At 43.6% G+C, this 16,340-nt stretch overlaps 1 protein-coding gene and 1 long non-coding RNA gene across 2 annotated transcripts in view; one reads left to right on the top strand and one right to left on the bottom strand.

The window, feature by feature from the left end:
* Positions 1-5,372: 5,372 nt before the first annotated feature.
* LOC102020772 (granzyme B-like) lies at positions 5,373-14,663 on the bottom strand. The gene is made up of 6 exons (XM_005376983.1): positions 14,604-14,663; positions 8,130-8,232; positions 7,298-7,445; positions 6,698-6,845; positions 6,283-6,543; positions 5,373-5,631 (listed from the first exon to the last, which is right to left on the bottom strand). Exons 1-6 carry the CDS (start codon positions 14,640-14,642, stop codon positions 5,470-5,472), a joined length of 861 nt encoding a protein of 286 aa, XP_005377040.1. The 5' UTR covers positions 14,643-14,663; the 3' UTR covers positions 5,373-5,469.
* Positions 14,664-14,778: 115 nt separating this feature from the next.
* Positions 14,779-16,340, top strand: part of LOC106147747 — an 8,181-nt gene continuing 6,619 nt past the window's right edge. The window contains exon 1 of the long non-coding RNA XR_001232678.1: positions 14,779-14,995. This is a non-coding gene — a long non-coding RNA (uncharacterized LOC106147747). The remainder of the gene's footprint in view (positions 14,996-16,340) is intronic.

Here is a 16,340-nt window from a genome sequence, read left to right as displayed (position 1 = left end):
GCCAACACAATAGGTGATCTGGACCAGAAAGAAAAGCACCCAGCTTAGATGGCTGCACAACCCCTAATCAGGTGAAAAAAGATCATAACCACAAATAGCATAGCAAATTAGTAACGTACACTTACAGGAATAGAACTGATGAAATGAGAAAGAAAACATTAAATGCAACTTGTTTTCAGCTTTCCTTCAGGGTCAGTGAGCCAAGGGTTCTAGCTCCCGAGAAGGTTCAAGGACAGAAGAGGTCAAACACTCAGGAAAGAGTGAATAGGCAGGGAAGAGACCACACAAGAAAAGGAGAGTCCAGATTAAACTGATTAAAAAGTTCAACTAATCCAAAACATGAGTGACTTGGATAAAAGGGGTAGTCAAAGACATTCATTGTAGACACCTGCAACTTGCGATGCATCTTAGGATTCCAGGGAACTAAGCATCTCTTGGTTTTTATGACTCAAGAAATTATCTGAAGCTATAGGAATTTTCTCCAGCCAAGAGCGACCTCAACCCTGAAGGGAAGGAAGGAGAATTAATGAATCCAGAGACAGCACTGAGCCAGTTGGAATGGGAATCCATAGTCGAATGATCTAGGTTCCTGAGCTCCAAAAAGTTAGTGTCAAAATTCATTCTACACAGATCCTCAAAGAACCCCAAGTAGAACTGTGCCAGTTGCCCACAGTAATAAACAACCATGTGATATATTCTTGTTTACTGCCTGTTCTTTTCTCATCTTGCTCTCCTTTCTCGCCTTCTCCAATCTCTTCAAGCACAGTCAAATACATTAGCTCTAACTAAAGTCTTGTCTCTGGAATTCTTTAATTTTAATTTTTTTTTAAGAGCAGAATATATTTATTGGGGGAAAGAAAGCTTCTGTTTCAGAGAGAGCAGAAGGGGCCTGAGGGGATTGCCAAAGAATTTGCTTTTTCCAAGTATTTTTACGGAAGAAAACCACAAGATGAGGCTGGTCCACGGTCAGGAAAACTGGGAAATTACTAGGTGGGTATGAGGTGGGACAAACGTATGGTCAGCCAATAAGATTACAGTTATAATTGTTCAGGTAAAATTGATTAAATCGGGATCAAATGGGGAAGCCAGTCAAGTAGCAAGTGGGCATGAATACAGAGATGGGCTTTTCTTGTAGTGGGTAGGGTTAATGACTCTTCTGTACTTTTTCAAGATGATTACTAGCTGACTATAATATCAGTCCCTGATGTCCATCTAAGGGAGGTATGCGGGTTCACTTGTTTAATCTTTTGTCTTGAGGTCTGGCCCAGAGTGGAAGTGCCTGTCTCTCGCCTAGTTGCAAGGTATCTTGTCTTCCGTACTGGCTTTTGAGGGCCCAGTCCTGTCTGCCGGCCTATAATATTGCTATCTAATTCAGCTGCCCACAGGGTTCCCCCCTCTGGAGAAGTAACCCAAACTCCCAAATGATATAGGTGAAAGAAACTTCCAACCTGAAAGTTATCTGGGATGAGTTCGTGTTCTCTAAAATGTTTCACCTTTTCATATCTGAGTTTGTGCACAAAGGCATACAAGTCAAATCAAGACAGGCCTGCGTATGCTGTCTGTCCCCCTCCTCACCTTCCACCTGCCTTCAAGGAGGGAGCATTCCTGAGCTCTGCTCATTCCACTGCGGTCAGGTTGGCTTTGATTATGCATTTGAGAACTGTGGCACATAACATGTACTTGTGGCATGTACACTCCAAGTAGATACTATCTTTAGAACAAGAGGACTTGGATTCTTGTCGATTTCAAACCCAATTGTAAGCCAAGACACTCACCCAAGTGAAGTGACATGAAAATCAGAGAAACCAGAGAAATTCTACAACAGGCTGCTTTTCTGTGTACCTACTGCTTAGCACACAGTATTTGCCTAAAAAGAATTAATGTGTTGGTTGATGGCAGAATGATGCTTTCTAGTCTTATAGATGTGGCCGCTCTCACTTAACTGCTTATTATAGGTTGCATAATCAATCATGCAGGTCCAACTCAGAGACCCTGTTATTAGCAGTGAGCAGAATGGCCAGGCTGAGGAGAATCTGGCTGCTGAGTGACCACACAGGGGGTGGGTTCTGAGTTTTGGAGCAAGACTTGTGTTTATGGGAATTGACATGGCCCTGCCTGGGGGGGGGGTCCTCTGACCTAGCGTTTTGTGGACATGTCCTGCCTTCCTTGTCTCCTCTGTGGATAGGAGAGACTATAAGCCAGTACTGAAAATTGACCTGGGGAGAATAGTACAGAATAACAGTCTAGTATCCTCCTGAGATCCTGGGAATTGTGGGCAGTGCAAGGTGAAAGACTAACCCAGACCAAAGGCCAAGATTGAAGTTTCTGCCGGAGGCCACTGGAACAGTGGGAATTAACCTGTTCACTTCTTATTCTGCTTCAGAGACTAAACCAGCTGATTTAGATATGTTAAGTTATCTAAAAGTCCAGTATGGGAGCTGTCTATTACTGAGTATACTTGAAGATAAGAAATAGGCTGAGAAACCTTTAATATTATGTCAAGGAGAGTACAGGCAACAGTTCTCATCTATGTCAAAATGCAAACTTGCACTACCTTGCTTTGTAGATAGTTAAAGTCACAAATAGGTAGATGACAAGTCATTGTCCTAGCACAGTAGCATGGTAATGTCAAGGTACCATTCTGATACGTCTTCCACTGACTTTCATTAGTCGTTACTAAGAGGCAATTCAGTGACTCTTATCTTCCCTTGGACATCAGCATCAGTCATCTACCCATTGCAGTGGCTCACTTCATCTGGTGACAGCAGATTTGTTTTTCAATAATTAAATTCAACAGACCAGTGAAGCCTAAGACCTTGGAGATGGAGACATAACCTCTTGAGGTTACCACGATTTGTGCACAACAAGATGGGCAAGGGCATGCCTTGGGCATTCCATGATCTCAGAGGGAGATTTTCCTCCATGTCACAAACGAGTGCAGTGCTGTGTATGTGTGGGACAGAGAAGCACTAACTTAGTGCCAAATTCTGCCAGACAGTGTCGGGTATTTGTGACATGACCCCACCGCGAGGGCTGGTAGGAGTGTTCAGCACAGTTAGCCCAATACGCAGGGAGACATTGATTTAACAAAAAGCCACACACTCTGTGTCTTCTAAGCTAATATTAGAAACCGAGCCACTTCCCTCTTCACAAATTAATCAAACCCAGGTTCAGCCTTGGGTAATATTAGAAACCATGGGTGTAACAGAAAACACCATGACCTAAATAGTGCAGGCATTTCTCCATTTTGCCACTGGGTAGACTCCCTGACTGGAGCGCGATTCTGCAGAGGCTGGCACTGCAGTATTGACAGGCATTATGATTCGCTGCAGGCTGATCAGACGTGTATGTTTTCTGAAATTTCATGTGCTACTTTTCAAAAAATGAAAATAAGGCTACCCTATTATTTTCTTAGCTCCCTGCTGCCCTCTCCCCATGCAAAGGCCCTCTTTCAAATTATTTAGCAACTTTACACCTGGAAACTGAATGACTCAGGTCATTTCCAAGTCTCAAGCACTTCTGGGGTAATATTGATAGAAACTGCAACCAGGAATACAGAGAAGGTATTTTATTGCCATAAATTATCCACATGGGCCCTCTGGACCAATCTCAAGGATAGACGGGCTAATTTCAAAAGTCTTTAACCCTGTGAGTTTCACTGGGCTCCTACTATGTTCAGTATAGATCCCTAAGGCCTGGCTCTTAGGAAGCACTTACAGAGATCCTGCTCCGGGCTTGTCTCAGCCTGGAGGAGTTTTTATTTGTAATCTCAGGGAAAAGTTATTGTAATTCTAATAAGGAAATTACAATCTACCACTTCCAGTGCAACCCATAGGTGAATAAATAGGTAAACACATATCTGCAATTATGGGGAGCCAAGGGGTCCTAACTCTAGTCGGAACAATGGAAATCCAGGGGAAAGGCCACAACCCAGGGCTGAACCTGGGTTTTATGAATTTGTGAAGAGGGGAGTGCCTGGGGGTTGAGTGACTGTGAGAGTGACAGGAAGTATGTGATTACTGTGTGCTGAGCTAGGCAGGAGGCATAATAACACCTCTGCAACAGGCAGAGAGAGGTTTGCAGAAAGAGTACTGGATTCGGGTAACAGGTAGCCTGTAAGTTTGGAGGAATCTGCACAACACAGTTTGAGGAAGTGTCTTGGGTTTCTGGTCAGTTGCCTCAGTTTCGCTGTTTGACCTTCTTGCCCTAGGTCAGGGACTCTTTCTTGAGCCTCAGTTCTAGCCTACAGCTCAGCATCTCTCAGCCTAGGTCACACTAAGTAGTAGGGAGCTACATGTGGGCATCACTGACCTGTCCACTGCTTCAAAGGCTGCACATCAGCATATCCCCTAGACCCCTTTGCATTGCTTAAAGGCAATTGAATTGGTGTAATATTATCCTAGCCAGCTGTGTACAAATCAATATGTGGAATTAGGGCAAAGTTTAGCAGACATGGAACAAATGGTCTTCTTTCAAGGAGAGCCTTCCTGGGTTGTCCTCAACAGCACTCTGGAAGCATTTATCTGCTGACTGGTGGAAACCAGTGTGCTTTCCTGTCCTTCTGCAGAGAGGAGCCCTTACTAAGTTTAAGACTGGGATAGCCCATGTGTCTCCAGGAAGTTTTAGCTTTGAGGGCAGCAGTGATTAATAGGATAGGGTGAAAGGGGCTCAGATTGCTCAGTGACCAAGGGCCCTTGAGTATATAGGAGCACACTGAGGGGTGGGGGGCTCTGCCCAAGTGAGAGGTGGGGCCACAGTTTCTGATCTCAACGGCCTTGCACTACATGGGCCTTGCATGGAACCACAAGTGGTTCTAGATGTCCTAAGTGGTGGAATTTGAGAAGGAACAACATCAAACCATTGTAGCCTAGTGAAGACAGGAGTTGGTAGACTGCGACAACTTTGAGGAGAGATAAAATGGAATGGGCAGCCTGGTGGCTAGTAAAGGTAGTAAAGAATCATGCAGAATACCCTCCTTAACTCCACCGTTATTCCTAAACCTGTGGGAGAGAAAAGAGCCTTCTACCTAGGATGATGGGGCTGAGTGGTGACCTCAGTGGTCCAAGACCCATGAAATTCCCCTCTTCCCCTCTGCCAGGTGCCATATAAGGAGGCCACATGTTCACCCTGAGCCCCAGGATGAGAGCTCTGCACATTTTCTCCCAAAGGTGCTTAGCTTCAGCACTCACGATGGTGAGGCTGTGGAGAAACTCAAGCGGGTCAGAAGGAGCTGGTTAACGGCTTTGAGTGGGGATTTGGAAAGGCACTGAGTGGAGTAGGAAGGGAGGTGGCAGAAATTAGCAGAATTGTGTCACTGGCCTGCTTCGACCACCAGAGTTGGTCTCGTGAAGTGAATAAGCAAGAAAGCAGCCTTTTTTTCTGAGATGAGACATTTATTTAGTTGCTGGCATCTGCTCTAGTGCAGTTCTGGACTCAGCTCCAGGAAAGATGGTTGCTCAGAGAGGGGGCTTAGTTTGCTCCCTGCAGTTTGTCATGTTTCATGGTTTTCTTTATCCAGTCTAGAAAATGTGAAACTTTGGTGAAGATACGTGGAGTTGTCCCATCCTGTGGCCCATAGGAGACAATGCCCTGGGCTACATTATTACACACGAGGGGGCCTCCGGAGTCGCCCTGTAGAGAGAGTGAAGCTGTGAGGCAGTGCACTTCCTGGTCATGTCCCCTCTGATATCCCCAAGCCCTCTTGAAGTCCTACTGGCACAGTCTGCTTGTGAGAGATGAGAGGGAAGGACAGGCCCTGGGCCCCTGAGCTGCCCAGCTTTGACTGGGGACACTGTTGTTGCTCTATCTCACTCTTGGGGCAGCCTTTGTCTTTGCCCCCAGGTCCTGAGACCTTATCCCTGTGGAGCTGTGTGGGACCACTGGTTTCAGGTTGCTGTTTAAGGACAGGGAGGCAGATGAGTGCGCCAGACACAGAGCAGGGAGGATGAGTTTATTGACTAATAAGGTCAATGGGCTCTGAGGAGCCAATTGGTTATAATTACTGCACACCAAGGGAAGAGTTTTCTAATGCCTGTGATGTGAGCTCAGATATTGAGGTGCAAACTCATGCTTGCAGCGGGGCACTCTTCTCCAGAGGCCCCTTTGGGAAGTGGTAGAGACATAAGTTACCTCCCAGGTCATGCAGGTCCCTTTTTCTCCTTTCAGGGAGAATTATCACAGCCTACTAGGTGAAGGAGACCCTGCTGCTTGGGTTTCCCAGTCCAAGGTTTGTTCCAAACACCTTTTCCCCCAAAGCCAAGAGTGACAGATACTCAGTCTTACCTTAAAGGAAGCTTTTTTAACCTCTGGGTCCCCCACACACATCTCAGTAGCACTGTCATAAATGTTTCGAAAGTTGACCTTACACTCCTCATCCCTCTGCACGATCATCTCCACCTCTTGTAGTGTGTTTGGAAAGCCCCCGTTTGGGGCCAACTGTCCCCATCCAGCCACCTGGCACAGGGCACCTGGCTTCACCTGGGTCTTGCCCTTGGGCAGCCTGAGAAGCTGCACTGCTTTAGTCAGGTTGGCCTTTTTCTCCAGCTGAAGGGAAACAAGTAAGAGAGTCCAGATCAGCCTATGTCCTCAACACCTGGACTCTGTGAAAGACTTGGTGGCAAAATGGGAAAGCAGAGGGTCCCAGTGGGAGGGGCAACCCTGTATGAGGAGAGCAAGAGCAGCAGGAGCTGTGCCTCACCTGCAGCAGCATGATATCGTTGGTGATATTTTTAAGATTGAAGGCGGGGTGTGGGATGGCTCTTTTCACACGTACGACCTGCCAAGTCTTCTCCTGTTTCCTGATGTTGTGGGCCCCCAGTAAGACAGTTATTTCTTGATGTTGTGGTCTGCACAGAGAAGAGAGTGGGTTGAGAATGTGGAGACACAGAGGACACATCCCAGCTGGTACAGTTTGAAGCTACAGATGACAGGAGGGCCACCTGGCCATGTGACTGTGCCCTTGCTTCTTAGTAACTGAGGCTGAAGTCCTGGGCCTTGGGCACCAGAAGTTCTCAGGACCAGTAACCTCCAGGAGAACACATGAATTTGCTTTACTTTGCATTATTATGCCAAAACATGGTCCTGGGTTTAAATATATCAGGTTTTATTGCCCTGGTCTTTCTCATGTCAACAGTTCCCTTGCTGCCAACTTGCTTGTCTTCCTTATGGACATGGCTAGCCCTTTCTTACCCTCAGACAGTCTCCTGCTTGTGTGTGTCCAGGAGCTAAGGGAGCTCCTTGGGAGGAAGGGTCTCTGAGAAGCATTTCCTGAGGCTCTGGGCTGTTTTTTATTCCTCACCTCTGTGCACAGTGAGCAGCTGTCAGCACAAACTTCTTATGAATCAGGAAGCCACCACAATTCATTACAGAATTATTTTCCATGATCTCAAGGTAGGCCATGTAGGGTCGGGAGTGGGGTTTTGCTTCATGTCCCCCGATGATCTCCCCTTAAAGACAAGACTGTTTGTGTAGACTGTTTGTCTAATCCTCTTTCCTAGCCCTGACATGTGGGTGCCTCAGAACTTGTGCATGGCTGCGTGCAGGAGCATCTCCAGGTAGTCTGTGGGTGAAGGTTGGTAGGGCAGTGTTGATGGGATTCTGGAAAGCATAGAAGGTAGAGTCTGCCTCTGTGGGTCTTATGGGAAAGCAGGGGAGCCAGTAAATCTTGGGAAAGAAAGTAAAGTTGGAGAAAGTGAGTAGGACTGTGGAAAGGCAAAAACAGTGCTCTGAAGACAGTGATTCCATGAATTCTGGGGTCTCTGATCTGTGGGACTCTCTTCTAAGCAGCTGATGAGACCATCTTTCTCATCCTAGACAGGGAACACAAGCCTATTCTGCCTTCTCCAGGAGAATTTGACATTTTCTACTTGTTCCTTCTCACCATTTGCATGCACTCTGAGGAAAGACCCACTTTCCAGATGGCAAAGGTGGGGCCTAGAGAGGGGACAGTACCCACTGGCTCTTCTTGAGAAGAGTCTGTTGAAGCTTATCCAGTGTTCTACTTGGGGTTCTCTGGTGGGACTGGTGATGAGGTTCACAACTATACTGTAGACTGATGGATCAGGGGCATGTAGATGGACAGGGGACCTATGTCCTCTTTGGGCTTCCGGGGGATAGAGATGGTCACTTACCGGCCCTTGTCCTTTGTGGCAGAAAGAAGGTCAACAGGAGCAGGAGCAGCAGCATCTTCCCAAGAAGTCTTCCCAGGTCCGAGCTTCTGAATCTTTGTGCTTGCTGTATTTAATCCACAACACAGGAAGTGGGAGGAGTCGGCTCAGTGATCTTATATTTCCCACTGATTTCGTGATGCTTTCTAAGAAAGGGCCCTACTCCCAATGCCTTCCCCTGATGACATCTTCTACGTGCTTGTGTAGAATGTACAGTGACCACAGCTGATGATTTTGAGCAAACTACTTGCTCTAGTCCACAGGATGAACGCAACACTGTAATGTGGGGACGGTAGGATGTGGTATTGGCCAGTACAAGCTCAGAAACCTTGGTTCCCAGTGACAGAATTATCAATTCCAGGCTTTTAAGTCCACCAGTATGGTTTCTGCAGCAGATAGGCATTAGGCCCCTCTCTTGTGCTAAGAGCAAGCATGTTCCCAACAGAGCTGACCATCTGGTGAGGAGGACAGAGTCCCTGTAACCCAATTTCAGGGAGCCCATGGTGGAGTGATGTACTAAGCAGTAGTAAAGCTTGGCCACCAAGCACTAAACCCACCTGGTATCTCTTATATCATCGTAACCTCCTTCCAAGGAAACCTAAAACAACTCTTATTTAATTATGAATATTCAGTGTGATGGAATCTGCCCCTTTTCTCAATATTTTTAAGCAAAGTTTCTGCGTTTGACATTTATTGGTCTAAATTAGCAAATTGCTGTGGGCTCTAGGAGTTCCATCCAAGAATTGACGTAAGTTACTCTATTACTTTGTGTAGGCTGTTGTGGATCCCCATCGGACCTCCTGCACTAAGGATGGAAGTCTTCTGTGGTGTACATCTGAGCACTGATCCTTTGTCTTTAGGGCTCTTCTTTTGTGCTCTGCCCTAGTTCTCCCAGGGCTCAGACGTGAACTGTGATTTCACCCAATGACAGACCATCTGATCCAGTGTCTCCTCACAGCCCAGGGCATGTGTGTGACCCAGAAGCAGGTTGCACTGGTGGTGCAATCATGGACCAGTGGTCCTGTGTCCTCAGGCAGTTCAGGGTTCAGGCACAACGCAGACAGGAACATCAACAATTTGTGGACCAACTAATTCCTTGTCTCCAGGCAGCTCAGGGCATGAAAAGGAGCCAGACATGGACCGCCTGTGTCTGTGACCTCCAGGAGGTCAGGGTGGAAGTAAAGCCCAGAGGTGAACTGCAGTGCCAACAGTTCATGGACCACCTGCTCTAGTACCTCAGGTGGTGCAAGGCACATGCAGGTAAGGCCGAAACATGAACCCCGGTGTTAGCACTTCGTGGGCCTTCTGAGTGAGGATCTCCTGTCTGCACCAGGTACACGGAGGGTGGAGACTCTCAAGTTGTAATTCTTAAAACAGCAACATAATCAAAGGGAAAACAATGAAAACCACCAGACTTTTGTCATTCATTGCAATTAGCTTTAATGTCTTGAAGTATGATCTAATACACTATTCATGTAATATTTGCATTTTTACATTTAAAAAGGGATTATGCAAAACAATATCATAACCCACTTTTTAAAAATTTAGGTGAAATGAACATAATATATGTGCAGCTATTTTACTTTATTTTTTATTGTTTATTTTAAAAATAAAAGGAGGAAAACATTAACAGACAACATTTTACAAAATAGCAAAAGAACAGTACAGACAATACAGTTACAAACAAAGTGCTAGGAAATTAACCATGCTTGTTGTATTACATATTGATATCTTCAAAGTGGTTTCTCATGAAAATAGAGACATGCAATATTGATCAATCAAGGACTCATTGACAGTTTCTTTCAGCAAAGAAATAGAAGACAGTAGAACAACTATGTTAACTATCCTGTATATACATACATACAAAATCTCTCCTTTCCCTTCTCTTTTCCCACATCCCAGTTGCCCTTTACCCTTGAGCATTTTCCTATCATTTCACAGTGTCTATCATACCTCCGAGTTTAAATTAACTCTTTCAGGTTTCACACTAGTGACATAATGAGGTGCTTGCACATGCAGGTCTGATTTATTTCACTTATGAGTATGGTCTCTAGTGGTGACCATTTACCTGTAACAGCCTCAAGTTTATCTCTCTTTATAGCTGAGTAATATTCCATTTTATAAAAGTACCACCATTTTCTTATCCAATCCTCAGTGGATGGACATTTGGGTTGCTTCCACAATTTAGCAATTACAAATTGTGCTGTGCAGCTATTTTAAAGCATACAGTTAAGTAGCATTTCACACTCAAAATGTGCCTCTAATTTCAAAAGTTTTCTAGCACTTCAGAATTGTGTAAATATTAAATAAGAACTCCACATTTACCTTTAACAACACTGCACTGCTAATCTTTTGACTCTATGAATTTGCATATGCTGAATATTGCATGGTTGGATGATATTTTTGAAACCATTCCTCCAACCTTTGTCTTTTGTATGGAAAGCTTAAACTATTTACATTTAAAGTGATTACTGATCATGAAGCACTTAGTTCAGATATTGTGCTTCTTGGTTTTTATGTCATGCAGTTTTTGCTATTCAAGTCTCTCAATACTGCCTTAGCATTTCTTGTAGGCTGGAACCTTTTAAAACATCTGGAGATATCTCTATTTATTGTTTGTTTTTTTCTGGTGGTATTAGGGATTGAATGCAGGGTCTTTGGACTGGGCTACAGCGCTATCTCTTTATTTTTTATTTTGAGACAACACTTCATTAAATTGTCAGGGTTGGACCCTATGTTCCTCTTGCTGCAGACTACCAGTGTGCTGGGGTTACAGGTATGTACCCCCACCCCTGGCTTATCCTTCATTAATTATTGAAAGACAACTTTTCTAGATATAGAATCCTTGGTTGACAGCTTTTTCTTTCTATACTGTAAGGACATCATTTCACTGCCTTTGGGCCTGATGGTTTCTGATGCGAGGTGAATGTTGATCTTCTTGAGAATAATTGTTCTGGGAGAAGTCTCTTGTCTTTTGCTGTTTTGAAGATTTTTGTTTTGTCTTTAACAATTTCCTTATAGTGAGGATCCCTTTGAGTTCATCCCACCTAGAGATTTTGAGTGTGTTGTGTTTGTATATTGTAGTTAATCATATCTGGGAAGTTAGGGATCATTGTTTATTGGAAATGTTTTTGATTTTCTCTTCTCTTTCTTATTCTTCATATATATATATATATATTTTTTTTTTTTCTTGGTAATGTCCTATAGGACCCTTAGGCTTTGCTCATTTTTCTTTATTTTTTTCTGCTTCTCAGACTGAATTATTTCATTTATCTCTTAATTTCACTGGCTCTTTCCTCTGCATGCTCAAATAGGCTGTTGGACTCTGGCAGTGAATTTTTTATTTCAGGATTATGCTTGTAGGCTCTAGCAATGAAGTTTTTCATTTTTATGAATATTTTTTACATTTTTGTGCACTGTGTCCTTTACTCATTTGATTTCTGATTTCCTTTACTCATTTCTCAGTTCCTTTACTCATTTCTGATTTCCTTTACTCATTTCTCAGTTTCCTTCAGCTTTTTGAGTATTTCAAAGACAGTGGTTTTAAAATCTTTGCTTTGTCTATCCAATGTCTAGGATTTCTTAAACACTTTTATGTAAATTTCCTCTCTTTTAGTGAATAGATTCTACTTTATTGTTTGCTTTTATTCTTTGTAAGTTTTAGCTGAAAACTGAGCATTGGATACATTGTAAATGTGAAGGGAGGGTTTGCTCACAATGCAAGAACCATTTTCCTTTCCATAGCGTTTTGTTACCACAGGGCATAAAGATCATACCTGAGGTTTCTAGAGTGCTGGGCTCTTCCTCTTATCATTTTTCTCAGGGTCTAAAGCTGTGACCTTTCTCACCACATCTATGAAGGATGTGGCAAATGTTTATTTGGCGGTAGTTAAGAGGGATGGTGCTAAATCATCTACCAACATGTCCAGTATATGACTGTAAAAGTGATGTTTAAAAATAATTTTCCATCTCCCTAATTGCTGCCTACTAATTCTTGTGTTATAGCCTCTATCAGAAGGTCCTGGTCTGCTCTACTTGGTATAGATACCACTCTGCCATTGAGTTTCTGTTTCCCACTAATAACTCAAGAGTAATATAAGACATATATGCAAAAAGTGTAGGCTATCTAGCCCATTTTAGGCACTCCTTCAAATTCTGCTCTATGTGAAATGAGATACTGCAGAAATCTACTGGGTCTCTGTGAACATTGTTTCTATGGTTTCTGATTAGAAGTTTCCCCAAAGCCTCATGCAGTCATAAAGGTGTCATTTTTAGTGGTGGCTGTATCGAGAGTGTGTGACACCTGGATTGATTTATGGTGCGTTGCTAGACTCAGTCACATTAGGATTAAGGGTGTGAGTGATACCTGTCCTGAGTAGCCTGGATAAAATATCAGGGATAGAAAGAGCCATGGTCCTTCTTGCTTGGTTTTGGTGTCCTCTGCCATCCATAAACTGTTTCTCCTCTGCAATACCTGTGTGTCATGCCACCCTGCCTTGGAATCAGCCAGTTATGTATTGAAACCTTACACATTGTGAACTATAAACTTTTCCCCCTTTAACTTTGGGTGTTGGGTATTTTGTCTCAGCAATGAGAGGAAAGTAGCTATGACAACTGTATGGGTGGCACAGTGCCAGAGTGATCTACTGAGAAACAAATTGATACCTTTTGTTCATTATATTCTGTATGCTGAGCCATGTACCCAAATTTCCAACATATGACTTTAAACGGTAGCCTTGAATGCTCAAATATTGGACTACACAAAGTCTCTAAAGCATTGGCTCTATGCTTCAGGCTCTGAGGAATGAGGTATGAGCTTCCATTGGCATTGCATGTTAAGAGTTGGCTTGGCAGGTTGACCTCTTAAATACCTTTGCACTGGTCATAAGTGGTACTTAATAACTCCTGAGGACATAAGGGGGACTGGAATTAGTGAGGTTGGTATAAGCTTACATTACTTAGCTTAGGTCCTTTGTCTTCAGAAATCTCACGTCCTCTGCCCCAGTCTTTACAGAATGGGCAAGATCAGGGATTTATCTGTCCCCATACGTTATAATGGCTCAGGTGTTGAGGAATATCCTTGTTCTGAGAGGATTCCCAGCCTGGGTGCTGCTGAATGTGCCAGAAGAAAGGATTTTATAGTGCAATGAAGTGCTAGCTGACTCATGTAGGGAAAAGCAGAACTGGGGTAAAGGCACATCATAGTTATTCTGATTAATTTGAGAGTATTACTCAGTGGCATAATGTCTTACACACAAATGCAGTGATAAAAGAGAAAGCAAGGGGCATCAGTATTAATCCATATTTGCCATGTTTTAAGGGGTATATAAAGGGATTGATATAGCTCATCACATTGAAATTTCTACATCTTGCACAGCAGTTATATTTAAACATTCTAAAATGAAACATTCAGAGATATTAGGTGATGATCCTAAAGTCATATGGTTTCTTATAGTTTGGATGCACAAACACACACACATGCAAGCCACATTCCTGCCACACTGAAAACTTTCCTTTCTATGTCTCTTAGAAATAGTGGGAACCACAATGGGCAAATTTCAGCTCAGCAAGAGAAAGTGATCTCATAATCAAAGCTGTCTTGGGAATGGCCACTCTATTAAGCCCAAGTACTTTCTTTCAAGGGAGTTCCTGCAACAGGCAGGAGAATATCTAAATGTGCTGGCAGGTTACAATGGGTGTCGGGGAAAGATCACTTTTAAGATCTCATGCTGCTCTGAGTCTGTCTCTGAGTTGGAAGCAACCTGATCTGGGAATTGGGCATTTTGGTGTTCTCTTCAGTTATTTGACTCAGTTGCCTATTTCTGGGTATCATGATGTCATCTGTCAGAGGCACTATAGGATAGTATAAAGACTTTTAAATGTTTAACTATAGTATCATTTAGAATGGGTTGTGTGTGTGAAGGTAGCTTTTTGAATTATGTGTGTGTGAAGGTAGCTTTTTGAATTATGTGTGTGTCAAGGTAGTTTTTTGGAAATGTCTATCTCTAAATTTCCATGTACGATATCACTCTATAGCTTGCTGTGTATCTATACTTTGGCATATGTATTCCCACACATGTATGCATTTCAATATGTATTTTTGTGTATGATCACATACATAAGACACACATACATATTTATATTTGTGTGTGTTCATGTGCAGTGTTGTTATAATTTTGTGTGTCTTCATATATATATATGGGATCCGTGAGTTTTGGTGTTTGTCCGTTGGTACCTTGGTTTGGTTCTGAGTCCAGAACATTTGGAGGTTCCACCGAGATCCCCTACAGGGGGCGCTATGGACCCTGATCACTTCGCCCCCAGCAGCCACCTGTCAGGGGGCCTCTCTAGAAGACGTGCTTCCACCTGGACAGACTTCCCTACCTCGGGTAAAGACTAAATTATTTCTATTCGACTCAGAAACGTTTGTCTTCTTACCGGTAAGAGTTTGATTGATTTGTTTGTGGGGCGCCCCATTTGGATCTTCTGGATGGCAGACATGCCTTTAAGCCCTGGAGAGAATTTTGGTTTCTGTTTCGGTTCCTCCTGTCATTGTCTGTTCTTGTTCTGTTTGTCCCAATTGGTCAGTCGGCTTCCGTGTTGCTTACACTGCTTCAATGAGTTTTAAACCACTTTTCTGACATTTGGGGGCTTCCTGGGATATTCTGCAGGCAGATTCTCTTTTGAGGGGGCCCCCAGCCTGCAGACCCCCTAGCACTTTCCTAAATGGCTGGGCGCCCCAGCTGAGTTCAGTTCTCTCCATCCAGGGGAGGCTAAGACCTGGAGGCCACGGCCACGAAGGACAGACAGAGTTCTAAACCTCCGATTGGGTAAGATTTTAATTGGCTTCCAGTCTTTCCCAAGACTGGGCTTGCTTGGGAGAGAGCTCTGTTGCTAGCTCTCCAGTTTGTTAGGCCCCCAGACGTGGGTGGCAGTTTTGGTTTCTGTCCTCTCCGGGAGCCAAGAGAGGGACATAAAGACACGCACTGCAGGCTCAGTGCAGCCTTCACCCTCCCAGCGGGAACTGAGAGAGGGGCCTGTTAGTCTTTCTGGTGAATGCTGAGAAAGAATTTGGAGTTTTGTTTGTTGCGTTTCAAGCCAGTCTCCAATTTGAATTGGCAGAACGAGTCAAAGGAACACTAAATTATCTTTCCCGGCATTTTGTCCTGTCTGTTTGTCTGTTTGAACCGTTAGTTCTATGCCCTTGCGTTCCTTGGTGTGCCCGCATCCTCAGGTTACAATTCAATCTGCTGCTTGGGTGGGAGGGGCCCTGATCGTCCTCCTCCGGCCTTTTCTACCCCTGGGAGTTGTTTACGTGAAAGCTTAAAAAGATCCTGACCCGCGCGGAGTCACTGCTATTATGTCAAACTATTTCTGTTATGGGGACTGCCCCTACAGGCAGCCTTTCCCCAGCCTATAGCTGACTTAGATGAAGGAGTCTCCTCCTCAGGTTTCATCCCAGTTTTGCCTCTCCGGCAGACTCCTATGATGAAGCTAGGAGGAAATCCTCGTTCTGCAACTGGAGAACTTCAAACTCTTTCCTTTTAGAGTAAACTCGGGCTTCTATTAGTTTGCTAAAAGCGGTGTTTGAGATTCACCGCCCCACCTGGGGTGATTGTCAACAGATGTTAAATTTGATTTCTTTAAAAAAAAAAAAAAAACAAAAAAAAAACAACAACAGGGATTTCTTAATGGTGACTGAGAAACAAATGAGATTAAATACAGGAAAGATCATCAGGCTTCAAAAAAAGGGCTTATTTCTGTAGCTCATCATCCCACTGACCTACAAGGTGGCAAAAGTGTCACAAGCTGCAGAAATTAAAAGGTATTACAGAGATGAACTTTTCTCAGCTGATAGAGATTGTATAAATTCGTTTCATGACAGAGAGGACAAAAAATAGAAGTTTAAGCAAGAGCACTTAGAATAAGGTCTGAGTACGTGACAATGGGTGTGTGCATGTGACTAAGCTGAAAGCTACCTTAAGGGACATAAAAGTTGCTGGCATTCTGAAGACAGAATAAAATATAAAAATATATTATTTTTTTATTTTATTGATAAAAGGAGGGAAACATTAACAGACATACAACATTTTACAACATAACACAAGCACAGTACAGACAATACAGAGTTACAAACAAAGTGGTAGGGAATTAACAATGCTTGTTGTACTACAT

This window comes from Chinchilla lanigera, unplaced genomic scaffold (genome assembly GCF_000276665.1).
Source record: "Chinchilla lanigera isolate Chin_1 unplaced genomic scaffold, ChiLan1.0 scaffold00008, whole genome shotgun sequence".
NCBI lineage: Eukaryota > Metazoa > Chordata > Mammalia > Rodentia > Chinchillidae > Chinchilla > Chinchilla lanigera.
The sequence above is the reverse complement of the archived record's forward strand: the minus strand, read 5'-3'. Positions and strand labels throughout refer to the sequence as shown.

Bases quoted from the DNA above. Each gene is read 5' to 3' on its own strand.
- LOC102020772 (XM_005376983.1), bottom strand. From the start codon at position 14,642: ATGGGGCGCCCCACAAACAAATCAATCAAACTCTTACCG. The intron at 7,446-8,129 runs GTAAGTGACCAT...CTTGTCTTTAAG, and splicing joins GCCACAAAGGACAAGGGCCG to GGGAGATCATCGGGGGACAT. The intron at 5,632-6,282 runs GTAAGACTGAGT...CTCTCTCTACAG, and splicing joins TTAAAAAAGCTTCCTTTAAG to GGCGACTCCGGAGGCCCCCT.